The sequence below is a fragment of the Bufo bufo genome, chromosome 4 (assembly GCF_905171765.1).
Source record: "Bufo bufo chromosome 4, aBufBuf1.1, whole genome shotgun sequence".
Classification (NCBI taxonomy): domain Eukaryota; kingdom Metazoa; phylum Chordata; class Amphibia; order Anura; family Bufonidae; genus Bufo; species Bufo bufo.
Genome location: NC_053392.1, coordinates 180,564,717 through 180,584,217, shown reverse-complemented (window position 1 = coordinate 180,584,217; position 19,501 = coordinate 180,564,717). Strand labels below are relative to the sequence as shown.

General features: G+C 42.5%; 1 protein-coding gene across 1 annotated transcript in view; it reads left to right on the top strand.

Moving 5' to 3' along the window:
* VEPH1 (ventricular zone expressed PH domain containing 1) overlaps positions 1-19,501 on the top strand; it is a 662,929-nt gene that overhangs the window by 157,421 nt on the left and 486,007 nt on the right. Inside the window, exon 6 of the mRNA XM_040428144.1 lies at positions 13,570-13,779. Within this exon, the coding sequence (XP_040284078.1) occupies positions 13,570-13,779 (210 nt within the window). The remainder of the gene's footprint in view (positions 1-13,569; positions 13,780-19,501) is intronic.

Below are 19,501 nucleotides of genomic sequence, written 5' to 3'. Positions count from 1 at the left end.
CGGAAAAACGGAACAGAAACGGAAACAAAAAATGGAACAACCGATCCGTGAAAAACGCACCGCAAAACACTGAAAAAGCCATTCGGTCGTGTGCAGGAGGCCTTAGTCAGTGTGCAATTTAAGCTAGAAATACACCCATCATTTTCTGGAGTTTTAGAAACACACTTTTTTTTTGTCAAAAAACTGTATTTTCCTGATCTGCAAGTGTTAGGCCTCTTTCACACGGGCGTTGCTGGAAAATGTGCGGGTGCGTTACGGGAACACCCGCAATTTTTCAGCGCGAGTGCAAAACATTGTAATGCGTTTTGAACTCGCATGAGAAAAATCGCGCATGTTTGGTACCCAAACCCGAACTTCTTCACAGAAGTTTGGGCTTGGGATCGGTGTTCTGTAGATTGTATTATTTTCCCTTATAACATGGTTATAAGAGAAAATAATAGCATTCTGAATACAGAATGCTTAGTAAAACAGCGCTGGAGGGGTTAAAAAATAAAAAATACAATTTAACTCACCTTAGTCCACTTGATCGTGATGCCGGCATCTCCTTCTGTCTCCTTTGCTGAACAGGACCTGTTGTGAGCGTCCATTACAGGTCAAGGACCTTTGATGACGTCACTCCGGTCATCACATGATCCATCACCATGGTAAAAGATCATGTCCTTGACCTGTAAAGAATGCTCACCACAGGTCCTGTTCAACAAAGGAGAAAGAAGGAGATGCCGGGCTACGCGATCAAGTGGACTAAGGTGAGTTAAATTATTATTATTATTTTTTAACCCCTCAAGTGCTGTTTTACTATGCATTCTGTATTCAGAATGCTATTATTTTCCCTTATAACCATGTTATAAGGGAAAATAATAATGATCGGGTCTCTATCCCGATCATCTCCTAGCAACCGTGCGTGAAAATCGCACTGCATCCGCACTTGCTTGCAGATGCTTGCGATTTTCACGCAACCCCATTCACTTCTATGGGGCCTGCGTTGCGTGAAAAACGCAGAATATAGAGCATGCTGCAATTTTCACGCAACGCACAAGTGATGCGTGAAAATCACCGCTCATCTGAACAGCCTCATAGAAATGAATGGGTCGGTATTCAGTGTGGGTGCAATGTGTTCACCTCACGCATCACATCCGCGCGGAATATTCGCCCGTGTGAAAGGGGCCTTAAATTCAAGATTAATATATACAGCTTTCATATTCTGTTACCAATTTTTTTTTGCCAATCTACAACATCTGGATTAGTCAGTGTGCAATTTAAGCTAGAAATACACCCTTCATTTTCTGGGGCCCTTCATTTTCTGGGGTTTTAAAAACACACTTTTTTGTCAAAAAACAGTATTTTCCTGATCTGCAAGTGTTAAATTCAAGTTTAATATATACAGCTTTCATATTCTGTTACCAAAAAAAAAATTTTTTTGGGCAATCTACAACATCTGGATTAGTCAGTGTGCAATTTAATCTAGAAATACACCCATCATTTTCTGGGGTTTTAGAAACACACTTTTTTTGTAAAAAAAAAACTGTATTTTCCTGATCTGCAAGTGTTAAATTCAAGTTTAATATATATATAGCTTTCATATTCTGTTACCAAAAAAACACTTTTTTGGCAATCTACAACATCTGGATTAGTCAGTGTGCAATTTAAGCTAGAAATACACCCATCATTTTCTGGGGTTTTAAAAACACACTTTTTTTTTTGTCAAAAAACTGTATTTTCCTGATCTGCAAGTGTTAAATTCAAGTTTAATATATACAGCTTTCATATCCTGCTACAAAAACACCCCACTTTTTTGGCAATCTAAAACATCTGGATTAGTCAGTGTGCAATTTAAGCTAGAAATACACCCATCATTTTCTGGGGTTTTAAAAACACACTTTTCTGACAAAAACCACTATTTTCAGGCCTTGCAGCATCAGCACGTGTGAAATTACAGGCTTATATACTGCTGTCAAATTCAGTTGTTAAACAAACACTCGTTTGGGCCAAAAAAAAATAGTTGGCAGCCTTTGATGCAGATGTCATTGTGAGATACACCCTTACTACATTTGGGTTAGGCCTCATGCACACGACAGTGTTTTTTCACTGTCAGTGATTTGGCTTCAGTGGTCTGTGTCCGATTTTGCTTCAGTTGTGTTTCCTTGTGTCTTCCTTTTTTTTCGTCTGAAAGGGGAAAAAAAAGGAAGGTTAATGAAAAGTGTAATTTTATTGCACCAAGGTCTTGCAGAAAAAAACGGACGCGGACACGGATGACATACCAGTTGTGCATCCGTTTTTTTTGACTGACCCATTGACTTGAATGGGTCCGTCCTCCGTTTTCCACTGACAAGAATAGGACAGGTTATATTTTTTTGACGGACTAGAATCACAGATCACGGACGCGGAGAAAAAACTGAGGACTATCAGTTTTTTTTCACAGCTCCATAGAAATGAATGGGACCTCCGCTAAACTGTGAAAAATTACGGAATGGACGCGGATGCACACAACGGTCGTGTGCATGAGGCCTTAGATTCAGAGATTTGAAATACCACCATTTGGTGCACCAATATTGAATTCAGGCCTACACTGTTTCAGGCCCTGTGAGATACATCCTCTACATACAGGGGTTTGATTCAGGCATGTGAAATACAGCCATTTGAAATACAACCATTTTGGGCAAAGAAATATTTAATTCAGGCCTACACTGGTTCAGGCCCTGTGAGGCCCTGTGAGATACACCCTCTACATACAGGGATTTGATTCAGGCATTTGAAATACAGCCATTTGAAATACTGCCATTTTGGGCAAAGAAATATTTATTTTAGGCCTACACTGGTTCAGGCCCTGTGAGATACACCCTCTACATACAGGGGTTTGATTTGGGCATTTGAAATACAGCCATTTTGGGCAAAGAAATATTTTATTCAGGCCTACACTGGTTCAGGCCCTGTGAGATACACCCTCTACATACAGGGGTTTGATTCAAGCATTTTAAATACAGCCATTTGAAATACAGCCATTTTGGTCAAAGAAATATTGAATTCAGGCCTACACTGGTTCAGACCGTGTCAGATACACCCTCTACATACAGGGGTTTGATTCAGGCATTTAAAATACAGCCATTTGAAATACTGCCATTTTGGGCAAAGAAATATTTAATTCAGGCCTACACTGGTTCAGACCGTGTGAGATACACCCCTCTACATACAGGGGTTTGATTCAGGCATTTAAAATACAGGCATTTGAAATACAGCCATTTTTGGCAAACAAATATTTAATTCAGGCCTACACTGGTTCAGGCCCTGTGAGAAACACCCTCTACATACAGGGCTTTGATTCAGGCATTTGAAATACAGCCATTTGAAATACAGCCATTTTGGGCAAAGAAATATTTAATTCAGGCCTACACTGGTTCAGACCGTGTGAGATACAGCCTCTACATACAGGGGTTTGATTCAGGCATTTGAAATACAGCCATTTGAAATACAGCCTTGTTGGGCAAATAAATATTTAATTCAGGCCTACACTGGTTCAGACCGTGTGAGATACACCCTCTACATACAGGGGTATGATTCAGGCATTTGAAATACAGCCATTTTGGGCAAAAAAATCTTTAATTGAGGCCTAGTCTGGTTCAGGCTGTGTGAGATACACCCTTTACATACTGTCGTTCTAGTCTACTATTAATTAAACACCCATTTAGGGCAAGATCCTAAATTCAAAGAATATGAGGAGAGAGTCAAATAAGGGACGTGGCCCAGGTCGTAGTGCTGCTGGTGGAGCTCCTGTTGCAGGGAGAGGACGTGGTCGATATGTGCCAGCTACACGCACAAGTGAAACCCCTTCCTCAGGTGCGAGTAGGCGACAAAACCTGCAGCGGTATTTGCTCGGGCCTAATGCTGCTTTACGAATGGTGAGGCCTGAACAACTACAGGCGATAGTAGATTGGGTTGCTGACAGTGGATCCAGTTCCTTCACATTGTCTCCCACCCAGTCTCATGCTGAAAGACCACAGTTGGCACCTGCAGCCGATGTCCATCAGTCTTTCACCTCACCCCCTTGCAAATCAGCCAAGCAGTCTGAGCCCCAAGTCATGCAGCAGTCTCTTCTGCTTTTTGATGACCCTGTTAGCAGGGTTTCCCAGGGCCATCCACCTAGCCCTGCCCCAGGAGTGGAAGAGATTGAGTGCACCGATGCCCAACCACTTATCTTTCAAGATGAGTACATGGCAGCATGTCTCGGATGATGACGAAACACAGGTGCCAACTGCTGGGGCTTTCGAAAGTGTGCAGACCGACAAGAAAGGCAGGGGTAAAGACTGGGTCGAAGATGATGTGGAGGAAGATGAGGTCCTCAACCCCACATGGAATCAAGGTCGTGCGAGTGACCTATGTAGCTTGGAGGAAGAGTCGGTGGTCGCACAGAGCCACCAGCACAGCAGAAGAGGGAGCAGGGTGCAAGTACTAGACAGTACGCCTTCTACTGCCCACCGCAGCAAGGGACTGAACACACCAAAGCCAGCTCCAAGGAGTTCCCTGGCGTGGCAGTTCTAGTGCTGACGACAAGACACCAGTGGTTTGCACGCTGTGCAATCAGAGCCTGAAGTGAGACATAAACGTTCTCAACTTGAGCACAACCTGCATGACCAGGCATTTAAGTGCAAAGCACGAGCTGCAGTGGAGTAGACACCTCAAAAACTAAGAAAGGTCTCTGGCTCCTCCTGCTTCCTCTTCTGCTGCAGTATCGGCCTCTTCATCCACCTCTGGAGTGACAGTGCCACCTGCCACCACGCAAACAGAGGATCTGCCAGCAACACCAACACCTGGGTCACCAAGCATCTCCACAATGTCCCACGGAAGCGTTCAGCTCTCCATCTCCCAAACGCTGGAGAGGAAGTACCCCCCTACCCACCCGCGATCCCTAGCCCTGAATGCCAGCATTTCTAAAATACTGGCCTTTGAAATGCTGTCATTCCGTCTGGTGGAGACGGATAGTTTTAAAGGCCTTATGGCGGTGGCTGTCCCACAGTACGTCGTGCCCAGCCGCCACTACTTTTCAAGGCAAGCCATCCCTTCCCTGCACAACCAAGTAGGGGACAAAATCAGGTGTGCACTGCCCAACGCCATCTGTGGCAAGGTGCACCTGACTACGGATATATCTCCATAACAGCACACTGGGTAAATGCAGTGGCGGCTGGGCCTGAGGCGGATAGCAGTTTGGCGCATGTCCTTCCACCACCGAGGATTGCAGGGCGCTTCAGTTTGCCTTCTGTTGCTTCCTCCTCCTTCCTCATCCTCTACCAGCTCCTCATCCGGCCAGGGGTAAACGACAGCAGGCAGTTTTAAAACGTATCTGTTTGGGGGACAAACCCCACACCGCGCAGGAGCTGTGGACGGGCCTTGAACAACAGACCGATGAGTGGTTTGTGCCAGTCAGCCTCAAGCCCGGCCTGGTTGTGTGCGATAAAGGGCGATATCTCGTAGCAGCTCTGGGACTAGCCGGTTTGACGCACATCCCTTGCCTGACGCATGTGCTGAATTTGGTGGTGCAGAGATTTCTTAAAAATTACCCCGATATGTCAGAGCTGCTGCATAAAGTGCAGGCCGTCTGTGCGCGCTTTCGGCGTTCTCACCCTGCTGCTGCTCGCCTGTCAGCGCTGCAGCGTAACTTCGGCCTTCCCGCTCACCGCCTCATATGCGACGTGCCCACAAGGTGGAACTCCACCTTGCATATGCTGGCCAGACTGTGCGAGCAGCAGCAGGCGATAGTGGAGTTTCAGCTGCAGCACGCACGGGTGAGTCGCTCGGCGGAACAGCACCACTTCACCACCAATGACTGGGCCTCCATGCGAGACCTGTGTTCCTTGTTGCGCTGTTTCGAGTACTCCACCAACATGGCTAGTGCCGATAACGCCATTCTCAGCATTACTATCCCACTTCTATGCCTCCTAGAAAAAACACTCCTGGCGATGATGGAAGAGGATGTGGCACAGGAGGAGGAGGAGGAAGAGGGTTTCGTAGGGTTTCCGGCCAGTCATTCCCAAGTGACTCCGAGGGTGGGTTCCTGCACCCACAAACCCAAGGTACACAATTGTCCAGCCAGGCCACATTTCTGGAGGATGACGAGGTGGAGGATGAAGAGGAGGAGGAGATGGAGGAGGAGGAACCATGTTCACAGCAGGGTGGCACCCAGACCAGCTCATGGCCATCACTGGTGCGTGGATGTGGGGATACAGAGGACACAGACGATACACCTCCCACAGAGGACAGCTTTTCGTTGCCTCTGGGCAGCCTGGCACACATGAGCGATTACATGCTGCAGTGTCTCCGCAACGACCGCCGAGTTGCCCACATTCTAACTTGTGCTGATTACTGGGTGGCCACGCTGCTGGATCCCCGTTACAAGGACAAAGTACCGTCCTTAATTCCGTCACTGGAGCGTGATCGTAAGATGCGCGAGTACAAGCGCACGCTGGTAGACGTGCTGCTGGTGGCATTCCCACCTGACAGCAGGGGCACAGTGGAAGCACAAGGCGAAGACAGAGTAGGAGAAAGAGGTCGCCAACGCAGCTGGGGCACCGCCAGCACCTCAGAAGGCAGGGTTAGCATGGCCGAAATGTGGAAAAGCTTTGTCAGCACGCCACAACAACCAGCACCACCAGCTGATATGGATCGTATTAGCAGGAGGCATCATTTCACCAACATGGTGGAGCAGTATGTGTGCACATTCCTACACGTACTGAATGACGTGTCTGTCCCCTTCAACTTCTGGGTCTCCAAATTGGGCACATGGCCTGAGCTTGCCCTTTACGCCTTGGAGGTGCTGGCCTGCCCTGCAGCCAGTGTATTATCTGAATGTGTGTTTAGCACGGCAGGAGGCGTCATCACAGACAAGCGCAGCCGCCTGTCCACAGCCAATGTGGACAAGCTCACATTCATTAAAATGAACCAGGCATGGATCCCTCAGGACTTGTCCGTACCTTGTCCAGAATAGACATGTATACCGGCACTAACCAGCTATTGTTATACTGCAGCGCAATTGCTCATGTTTGTATTTTGGATATTTCACACTCTTTTGGAGTGTACCTTAATTTAAAAAAATTTAATTAAAACCAAAAACCTGTGTTGGCTATCTCGTCCTCCTCCACCGCCGCTTCCACCTACTCCGCTCCATCCACCGCCTCCTCAAACTCCTACTCCATATGGAACTCTACCTCATAAATCAAATTTTTTTTTTTGTACGTGTTTTATTTTATATAATTTCACTACTTTGTCATTAACATTTTCTGGTGAAATTAACCAATTTTTGGGTGTATAGTACCACTGCTATACCTAGTAGACCGGTAAAATAAATAAAAAAAATTATCTGTTACATTTTCTGGTGAAATCAAGCAATTTTTGGGTGTATAGTACCACTGCTATACCTAGTATGCCGGTTTAAAAAAAAAAAAATTGTCATTAACATTTCCGGGTGAAATTCACCAATTTTTGGGTGTATAGTACCACTGCTATACCTAGTAGGCCGGTAAAAAAAAATAAAAAAATAGTCATTTACATTTTCGGGTGAAATTAACCAATTTTTGGGTGTATACTACCACTTCTATACCTAGTAGGCCGGTTAAAAAAATAAAATAAATTGTCATTTACATTTTCGGGTGAAATTAACCAATTTTTGGGTGTATACTACCACTTCTATACCTAGTAGGCCGGTTAAAAAAATAAATAAAATTTTCATTTACATTTTCTGGGGAAATTCACAATGGCAAAGAAGGACTATGCAATTCATCTGATCACTCTTCATAACATTCTGGAGTATATGCAAATTGCTATTATAAAAACTTAAGCAGCAACTTTTCCAATTTCCAATATTTATGTAATTCTCAAAACTTTTGGCCACGACTGTATAGTACCACTGCTATACCTAGTAGGCCGGTTACCAAAAAAACAAAAAATTTGTCAGTTACATTTTTTGGTGAAATTCAGCAATTTTTTGGTGTGATGTACCACTGCTTATACCTATTAGACCGGTAAAAAAAAAATTAAAAAAATTGGCAGTTACATCTTCTGGTGAAATTCACCAATTTTTGGGTGTACACTCACCTAAAGAATTATTAGGAACACCTGTTCTATTTCTCATTAATGCAATTATCTAGTCAACCAATCACATGGCAGTTGCTTCAATGCATTTAGGGGTGTGGTCCTGGTCAAGACAATCTCCTGAACTCCAAACTGAATGTCAGAATGGGAAAGAATGGCGATTTAAGCAATTTTAAGCGTGGCATGGTTGTTGGTGCCAGACGGGCCGGTCTGAGTATTTCACAATCTGCTTAGTTACTGGGATTTTCACGCACAACCATTTCTAGGGTTTACAAAGAATGGTGTGAAAAGGGAAAAACATCCAGTATGCGGCAGTCCTGTGGGCAAAAATGCCTTGTGGATGCTAGAGGTCAGAGGAGAATGGGCCGACTGATTCAAGCTGATAGAAGAGCAACGTTGACTGAAACAACCACTCGTTACAACCGAGGTATGCAGCAAAGCATTTGTGAAGCCACAACACGCACAACCTTGAGGCGGATGGGCTACAACAGCAGAAGACCCCACCGGGTACCACTCATCTCCACTACAAATAGGAAAAAACGGCTACAATTTGCGAGAGCTCGCCAAAATTGGACTGTTGAAGACTGGAAAAATGTTGCCTGGTCTGATGAGTCTCGATTTCTGTTGAGACATTCAAATGGTAGAGTCCGAATTTGGCGTAAACAGAATGAGAACATGTATCCATCCTCTGATGGCTACTTCCAGCAGGATAATGCACCATGTCACAAAGCTTGAATCATTTCAAATTGGTTTCTTGAACATGACAATGAGTTCACTGTACTAAAATGGCCCCCACAGTCACCAGATCTCAACCCAATAGAGTATCTTTGGGATGTGATGGAACGGGAGCTTCGTGCCCTGGATGTGCATCCCTCAAATCTCCATCAACTGCAAGATGCTATCCTATCAATATGGGCCAACATTTCTAAAGAATGCTATCAGCACCTTTTTGAATCAATGCCACGTAGAATTAAGGCAGTTATGAAGGCAAAAGGGGATCCAACACCGTATTAGTATGGTGTTCCTAATAATGCTTTAGGTGAGTGTATAGTACCACTGCTATACCTAGTAGGCCGGTTAACAAAAAAAAATAAAATTGTCAGTTACATTTTCTGGTAAAATTCAGCAATTTTTTGGTGTGATGTACCACTTCTATACCTATTAGACCGGTAAAAAAAACAAAAAAACATTTGTCAGTTACATTTTAGGGTCAAATTCACCAATTTTTGGGTGTAATATACCCCTCCTCTACCTAGTTGACAGCTTAATAAATTTCAATAATTTTTATTTTACATTTTCGGGTGACAATAAACAATTTTTTTCTGTCATAGACCCCTGCTCTACCAAGTAGACAGGTTAATTAATTTCTGTAATTTTTCTGTTACATTCTTGGGTTGACATTATACAATTTTAGACGTGAATAAACCCCTGCATAGGTGACAGGAAATAACATTTCTGAAATGCTTCTTTAATTGATTCAATGCTTAAACTTAAACAAGTTGTACCACATTTGCGCTTCAATAATTTGTCCCACATTCCCGCTATACTCTTTTGGCCAACATGTGCGCCTCAATAGCTTTTCCCACAATTCCGCTTGACTCTTTTGGCCCACATTTGGGCTTCTGTAATTTGTCCCACATTTGCGCCTCAATATCTTTTCCCACATTTCTGCTCAATCCCAATTTTTTTAAATAAATTTATCTCCCTTAAATTTGGTCTCTTTTTCTCACGCTCCCTCTCCGGCCTAGAACCCTGATTCCCCGCCACCCGTGATCACCATGGTAGGCGCATAAAAGAACATCGAAAGTTGATAGAGCAGATATCAAATTGGATCGTGAACATCATGGTGGGTGGCCAGTAAGTATGCACACGCCTACACGAACTAACTGACAGGGGTCAGCCCCTGCAACTTCTGGGTCTCCAAATTGGGCACATGGCGTGAGCTTGCCCTTTACGGCTTGGAGGTGCTGGCCTGCCCTGGAGCCGGTGTATTGTCTGAACGTGTGTTTAGCACGACTGGAGGGTTATATTTCCCAATGTTTTGGGGTGTACCCTAATTTAAAAAAATATAAATAAATTTTAAACCAAAAAGCAGTGTAGGCTACCTCCTTCTCCTCCACCGCCACTTCCACCTACACCGCCACATCCACCGCCTCCTCAACCTCCTACTCCATATGGACCTGGTCCTCCTAGATCAAGATTATTATTTTTTATTTTTATGTATTTTATGTTAATTGAAGTCATTTCCCTATCCACTTTTATTTGCAGAGCACTTGCCATGCTCTTAACCACATTTTGACGAGCCCTCTAGCCCTTTCCATGACATTTTTACAGCCATTTTAGTGCTCAAAAGTTTGGGTCCCTATTGACTTTAATGGGGTTCGGGTTCGGGGTCAAGTTCGGGTCCCGAACTCGAACTTTTTTCTGAAGTTCGGCCGAACCCGTCGAACCCGAACATCCAGGTGTCCGCTCAACTCTAGTTGTCTCACTTTAGCACATGGCATTTATCATGTAGAGAAAGTTATTACAAGGCACTTACTAATATATTGTAATTGCTTCCTTTGCTGGCTTGATTAATTTTTCATTCACATAATACACTGCTCGTATCCAGAGTTTATGACCAGCTTGTAATCCAGCAGCAGTGGCCGTGCTTGCACACTATAAGAAAAAGCACCAGTCTCTCTGGTGGCCAGAACTGTGGGAGAGTCGTAGGCATGCATTTGCGGCAGCTGCTGTCCCTGCCACCTCATATCTGCATTTCAGCAGTGACCGCAACCCCTAGATACGAGTAGTGTATAAGGCCAGCAAAGGAAGCAATATGGACAGGGAGCAGACTGGCCATAGACCCTACAGGGAAATTTCCAGGTGGGCTGATGCCCAGGGGGATGCCCAAGCCCTCCTTATGGCCGCTGACTGGGTACATAATGATCTGATGCTCTCAGCATTAATTAATATCGGAGCATCAGGCACTTATGCAACAGGCCAGCGGTCGTAGGTCCCTCCTGAATCCAACTGTACTACCATCCTCAGGACGATGATACAGTTTCATACTGTGGTATGGACGGCAGTATTTTGTGCTGCACTGTGGTATTTGGTTCTGCTGGGGCGGTATTTTATTTTGCACTACGGCATTGCTGGGCATGCCTACTCGTGTTGCCCCACAATCTGTCAATTTTCACCCACCTACAACATAGGGTCACTTTTAGCTTTTTTCCATTGCTACTTTAAGTTCCCAGTATGCCCGTGAATATGGAGAATCACAATACATTAGTAAGTGTCTATTAACTTTCTCTACATGATAAATATCACTTGCTGAAGTGAAACAACCCCTTTAATGACCCATGGGTAGGTGACCCCTTTAATGACCCATGACCCATTATTTAATCCTGTAACTTTGCTTGTTAAAGGCAATGTGTCCTCTATTTATTTTTATTTTTTTAACTTATTAAAACCGGATAATCAAACACATTCCTTTTGCATGATCTGTTTTTATATTCTGATTGTAGATTTGTTTATTCTCTTTTCTTTATGTCATTATGGAGGCAGCTATATTGCCTGAACTGCAAACAGTTTTACAGCAGCCACATGGATAATAGGGCAAACTAAATAGATGTTCATATACCCCTATGGGTCTGTGATTTATCTAGACATACTCTGTGACCTGTTCAGAGGCAATTGTGCAGGGATGAGTAGGTGATCTGTGTCCATCATCTATTGTGAATGGAGTGATCCTGTGTTACCTATTCAGAAATGTTACCAGTTATTGTAATCCTGCCTGTGAGGATAATAGGAGCACAGCAGAAAAGTGATCTCTAGACAGTGCTCCATCAGTCCCATAGAAGTAAATGGAGTAGTGGACCGATATGTGCACTACTGCTCTGTTCAGATAGGGGACCCATGATCGCAGGGGGTCTTAGCGCTCAAGCCCTCTATAATATGATAAGTATCACCTACCCTGTCAGGGGCGTATACAATTCTCCCAGGGTCCCATAGCAAAGCTTACTATAGGTCCCTTACCCAGTTTCCCAATATGCTTGTGTCAATCACTCCCAGGCAATGCAGAACTCAAGCCACAATGCCGCAGTTCTCTGACAAATTTTCATTTTACTTTTAAGCAGAAGAAATTTTAATTAAAAAAAATTATAATAAAAACATTGCCCTCAAATTTTGGAAAAAGTTGAACAGGTGCTTCACAAATGTGGTGCTCATTCTGAGCGCTATATTTATCAATATGTTTACACAAGACAATTGGTATAAATACATTGATAAATGTGCATCTCTTCTATTACAAAGCTGTTTGCCTGCAGCCACCACTAGGGGGAGCTCCATGCATAGGAATTTATATACTTACCACTGATCACTTTGCACTGAGCTCAACCCAATCCCTATATAAAAAAACATTGTTTTCTTGCCGAGAGAAGAGGAAAGCATTCAATGTTGTGCCCCCCTTCCTCCGGGCCCTGTAGCAGTCATGTGGTCTGTCTACAAGGTACACCAATGTAGGCAGATGTGGATCCTATGGGTAGGTGATAAATCATTTTGTGGGAGCTTTTCACACCAAACAAAGGCTCTAAACATGGTGTGAACAGAACCTAACTTTTCAACACTGCACTTTCATAATTTCTGTAATGTTGCCATAATTTTGTTTAAAGTAAGAATGTATATTTCAAATGCGTTTGTATTCAGCCAGAGGACAACTTCAGACTCCACAGAAATCACTTGAAAAGGTTTTTTTCTTATAAAAAAAAAAATTATTTTGTTATTTAAAAAGAATATGTTTACAAATGAGAACTGCTTAGTTTGGCATGTCTCCTTGTGTCACTTAATACAGTAATTAGTATTGGTGCAGAACTATGCCTACGTGTGGCCCTGGGCAGGGTAACAGAGTACAGATATAAGCCAAGGCTACCTGTACATTTCTCTGACGTTATCACACTAATACTTCATACAGTAAATCCCATAGTAAACATTACCTTCGTTTCCTCCACCAGTCCTGAGTACTAGGTGGGTTAAGTTTCTGGATAATATAGGGGCTTAACTTAATAAATAGTCCACAACGGATATAAAAAGCCATTTAACCCTTTCCCCCCCGGAGGTTTTTTGTTTTTTGTGTTTTCATCTTGCACTCTTTGCCTTCCCAGAGCTATAACTTTTTTATTTTTCCGTTCACATAGCAGTATGAGGGCTTGTTTATTTGCGGGACAAGTTGTATTTTCCAACGCCACCATTTAATATTGCATATGATATAGTGGTAAGCGGGAGAAAAATTCCAAATGGGTGGAATTGGGAAAAAGCAATTCCACCACAGTTTTACAAGTTTTTTTTTTTACGACGTTCAATGTGCGATAAAACTGACCAGTTATTTCATTTTACAGGTCAGTATGAATCTGGCAATACCTTATATGTATAGTTTTTCTTGTGATATTTCACCCTCCTTATTTCCAGTACATTCTCTAATTTTGATCATTAGTATTACTTTTGTTTTCCTCTCAGGTACTTTCAAGAACTGTACCCCTCCTTACAGAATATCTATCTGATCCAAGTTACAGTGATATTGTCGTTAACATATTATTAGACATTTCATCATATGAACCAATGACCCTGGCTGTATCTCTTTCTGCGTTAAAAGGAATTGGTGAACATTTCCCATGTCTTATTGGACAGATAGCAAAGATTTATGGATCAGTGGGACGTGTGGATGAGGTATGTAACCACTGATAAAAAAGGGGTAGAAAAGGAAGACTACTTTGACGTAAGAGTTAGTCATAATCAATTTATCTTACGGATTTCAGCAATAGGATGTTCATTTATCTTGCAGTGAATAATAAGGTTAGAGGTTTTGAGATTAAAGAGTTCAAAATTGGTTTAAGGGAAATAATTTACGTATGAGAATATTTAATGTGAGCATGCAACAAATTGAGAGTTCAGATGCATTGCCAAATTTCTAAATGACAAACTTTAGGGTCTTAGGGGTTTCAAATATTAGTCATTATACTTTTTTTTTTTATTAACATTGGTCAGCATTTTAAAGGGGTTTTCTTGGATCAGAATATTGAAGGCTTATACTCAGGAGGCCATCAATATTAACTCGGTGGGGATCAAACCCTTGTCAGTTTCTCGTCAATGTTTGAAGTGGCTGTCGTGCTTTTGTGGGAACCCCAGCTTATTCTTTTTTTATATTGGTCTATTTACCGTACCCCCACACCCTCTGCTTAGTAGCTTCATCTCATTCAAAAACAAAATGTTAAAAGAAACTAATTTTATCTTGTTTTCCTTCTCTTCTTTTGTAATAGACAGTATTGTTGCAAAGCACACATATTAACATCCCATAAAAGGAATGTTTTATGTTGAACATGAAACCCTATCTGTGGGTAGCTTATTGTACAGCTGGAGTAGCTGATCAGATTGATATATAGTCACGTGAGAAAAGATTCATAGCAACCAATCACAGCACAGCTTTCATTTTGTACTCTATTTAAAACAAATGAGAGCTGGGCTGTGATTGGTTGATATGACAAGAGACACCGCTTAATAAATTTGACACATTCTTGAGCTGTCCATTTGCCACAGACTGAAATTTCTGCCAGCTATGGTCTGGAATAGATTTCAGATATAAGTTACTCCAGTTTGCCGGCATAAAGATGTAGCAGACTTAATAGTCACACTTGGTGAGTTATCACATCTAGTTAACCCATTATGATTGTGACTGTTAACCCTGCTACATCTGTAAATTATGAAAAGTACCTTGAGCTGTGGAAAATCCTATAAAGTCTTACATTTTCCCTCATAGTGTAAATTTTGAGACCTTTGTTTTGCCAGAAAACTTCCATTGAATGTACTGAAAGAGATCCAGGTTATAAAAGATTGCACTCCCATTTACCATTTTATATTTATGTTTGGTCGACATTTTTTGCATGTATGATGATGTCCAATAAAAGGATATCCAGCAATCGCTTGTAAGAATAAAATCTTGTAAGCTTTATTCACATAGTAAAATTAAAAACATGGTGATGCTGATCCGTTTCGGACTTTACACAGGCCCTTAATCAGCTATATCCTTTTATTGAACATTATCATTTATGTTTTCACCTAGGAGTCGGCCTGGAAGTATCCTCTGCATCATTTACTATTTAGCGTTGTCATCACATGGGAGGCGAGCTGTGATCTGTATTCACATTGACCATTTTTGCATTTTCTCATTTCTGATTCTTTTCAATTTGGTGGATGATTTACCTGGTTGCTAGCCTGCACCACATTACTAAATGTCAAATAAAATTACTAAATGTCAAATAAAATTAGTAAAATAGCATTACTGATTCATAAAATAAAAAAATGGTCAATCAGAATTTCATAAAACCTCAATGTATACCGTACTTCTGACCACTCACGGTCATCAGTCCCATTACAATATATATTGTAATGTATATACTGTACATGTGTCCCTGACCTAGAAGTATTGAGCTTATTCATTTCTGCCAACCTTATGATTGGGACCATCTCCACACTTTTAGCTTTGCCAGTCAACTTTAATATGGAATTTTATAAATTATAAATATATACCTCCAGATCAGGACTTTCATTTTACAAAAAGAGTCTAAAGGCAACCTCGGGTAACCCACTTTTATTATCTATTTTCAAATTGAAAATTAAAGGTCTAAAACCTATCTACAATCTCATGTATACCCACACCATCTCCATTACGTCTAATAAACCTAACATGCAGATGCAGCTCACACCTTGAGGCAGCTATGAAAACCATGTTCTATTGTTATCTACTGTAGTTATTTTGTTGTATTCTTTTATTAGTTCTTCCTTTTGCCGTGGGATTGTCTACTCCCACTTTATGACGTGAATATACTGACATTGTGCTTTGGAAATTGTTTATTATTACGCTCTGTAATGTAACAAAAAATCAATAAAGATTAAATTAGTAAGGCTTTTGATACTGTCCCACATAGAAGGCTTATCAATAAATTGCAGTCTTTGTGCGTTGACTCCCATATTGTCGAATGGATTAGGCAGTGGCTGAGAGACAGACAACAGAGGGTTGTAGCCAATGGAGTATATTCAGACCATGGTCTTGTTACCAGTGGGGTACCTCAGGGATCTGTTCTGGGACCCATATTGTTTAATATCTTTATCAGCGAAATTGCAGAAGGCCTCGATGGTAATGTGTGTCTTTTTGCTGATGACACAAAGATTTGTAACAGGGTTGATGTTCCTGGAGGGATACACCAAATGGAAAAGGCAAGATAACGCACCTGGGATGTAAAAACCCAAGAGCAGAATATAAAATCAGTGATACAGTCCTAACCTCAGTATCTGAGGAAAGGGATTTAGTGGTCATTATTTCAGAAGACTTAAAGGTAGGCAGACAATGTCATAGAGCAGCAGGAAATGCTAGCAGAATGCTTGGGTCTATAGGGAGAGGCATTACCAGTAGAAAGAGGGAGGTGCTCATGCCGCTCTACAGAGCACTAGTGAGATCTCATTTGGAGTATTGTGCTCAGTACTGGAGACCATGGGCCAGATTTATCATTACTCTGACAACTCACTCCACTTTCACATATGGCTAAAGTCCGTTTTAGCAAAGTCAGATTTATGATCGGCCCTTTAAGACTGTAATAAATGTGGTTTGACGGTAGCAGTTTATCCGTCAGTAAGCAGCTTTACAAAATTTGCACGTCTTTCCGAAAAAGTCGCATGTTCTATTAAAAAATCTCCCAAGATAAGCATGGTCCTCACTGGAGTGAAATTGCGCTTTTTTTTGCGACTTTTTTACGACTTTTTAAATAGTCGCAATAGTAAATCTGTCTAGAGATTAATTTACATAAGAAAACATGCCCACTTTCAGAAAACTGGCGAGCATAGTGCAGAGCAGAAAAAAGTTGCGACTTTTTCACTCCATTATTCTGACTTGAGCTAATGATAAATCTGGCCCCATATCTCCAGAAGGATATTGATACTTTGGAGAGAGTTCAGAGAAGAGCTACTAAACTAGTACATGGATTGCAGGATAAAACTTACCAGGAAAGGTTAAAGGACCTTAACATGTATAGCTTGGAAGAAAGACGAGACAGAGGGGATATGATAGAAACTTTTAAATACATAAAGGGAATCAACAAGGTAAAAGAGGAGAGAATATTTAAAAGAAGAAAAACTGTTACAAGAGGACATAGTTTTAAATTAGAGGGGCAAAGGTTTAAAAGTAATATCAGGAAGTATTACTTTACTGAGAGAGTAGTGGATGCATGGAATAGCCTTCCTGCAGAAGTGGTAGCTGCAAATACAGTGAAGGAGTTTAAGCATGCATGGGATAGGCATAAGGCCATCCTTCATATAAGATAGGGCCAAGGGCTATTCATAGTATTCAGTATATTGGGCAGACTAGATGGGCCAAATGGTTCTTATCTGCTGACACATTCTATGTTTCTATTTAAAAAAAAAAAAAAAAAAGTCAATCAGCTTATACTAGATCAGATCAAGTGTAAATCTACAAATCTCCCAGAATCCCAAATCATGGAATAATTAAGCCTCCCCAATGTCGATTTCAGTGTCCTCAAAACTGTGTTGAAAAATTGTATGATTTTGCTAGTTTATGACGTAAAGTCATGATTTTATGAAAGACACGGAGGCGAGTATTGCTTATCTCTCTTTACTGACAAAACCACAGCAGCAAAGAAAAAACTTGGGAGATTAGCATATCTCCATGGTAACAATCCCTCCTCCCTGCTCCCCTATAAATAGTCTCTGTAATAGGAAGCCTTCCTCTTTCTTGGCAGATGCCACACCAACTCGTCGGGAACACCGGAACAGCAGCCGAGAACTGGCAGAACTGGAACTGCAACAACGCAGCTGGATCAACGAACGCTGATCAGAATAAATCCGTCTGGGGTTGAGTATCTAGTCACCCTGGAAGAAACAGAAACATAAAATCACATATAGGGGATACTAAGATCCACTAAAGCAACATGTGCATGCGAATCAGCAGTGAAAATACAAAATTGCAATAATACGACAATAAGCATACAGACAAGTAAAATAAATAAGACCTAGAAAACTGAATAGGAGAAACATGGGGCAGGACTACATGAGTGAGGGAGGGCAATGCTCGCCTCCGTGTCTTTCATAAAATCATGACTTTACGTCATAAACTAGCAAAATCATACAATTTTATTTCAAGACACGGAAGCTCATATTGCGAGTTCAAAGCTGACCAATGACCGATGCAAAGACATGTGGAGTAGGACGAAAATAAAATTCCCTAAATGTGGAGACCCTGGACCAGTCCGCAATCTTCATGACGTCCTCCAGGCGAGCGCCCGCCGCCAACATAGAAGTGGAAGACGCGCTCCGAGCAGAGTGGGCAGTGAAGATAGAAGTATCCACCCCCGCCAAAGACATAATCCACTTCACCCACCGGGCCAAAGTCGTAGTGGCAACCGGAGCAAAAGGCCGACGAAAGGAACAACTGAGGGACCCCACTAGCACGATGAGATAACGTCCTGGCCTCCTACTCTCGCAAGCAAGACACAGGCCAAAGAGCTGGGACCGTAGGGAAACAAGGATAAGAAACCGAACAAATCTGAGTCTTAGTCCGACGAGAAATATCAAAGGTGACACCCTCAGGAGAGAAATATCTGGCATCATAATCCAAAGCTCTAACATCAGACACTCTCTTGCAGGAGATGAGGCAAAACAAAGTGACCAGCTTAGCCGACAGCTGACGTAAGGAGAGATTCAAATTGGATGTCCAGGACGAGAGAAAATTCAAAACTAGCGAAACGTCCCATGTGGCAGAGAGACGTGGTCTGGGGGGACGAGACATCCTAGAGCCCTTGAGCAAACGACAGACCAAAGGATGTTGGCCTGCAGGACGGCCTTCAAAGCCTTGGTGAAAAGAAAAAATGGCAGACCTGAAAAGATTTATAGTCCGGTAAGCTTTCCCGTCTTCAAAGAGGGACGTAAGGAACCGCAGGATATCCGCTACAGAGGCCGAAACGTGATCCAAACCCCGTTCCAGGCACCAACTAGCCCAAGATCTCCAGGCCGCTCTATAAGCCCGTCTGGTGCCGGGAGACCAAGATTCCTCCAGTAATCTCCTAGTCGCCTCCGAAAGGTTGTTGCTGTCGTGGGAATGCCCGATACCCTGCAAGCTAGCCGGCGAAGAGAGCCATCCAGAAGGAGAGGATGTCGACTGTCTCCTGGGCCTAAGAGAAGGTCTTGGACAGTCCGGCAGGAGAAAGGGTGGAAGGGTAAGGAGTTCCAACAGGTGGGGAAACCACGACTGAGTGGTCCAAAATGGGACAATCAGGATGATCTCCGCTGATTGGAAACAAACTTGACTCAGAACCTTCGAGATCATTGAGAACGGAGGAAACGCGTAATGAAGGAATCCGGACCAGTCTTGAAGGAACACGTCCAC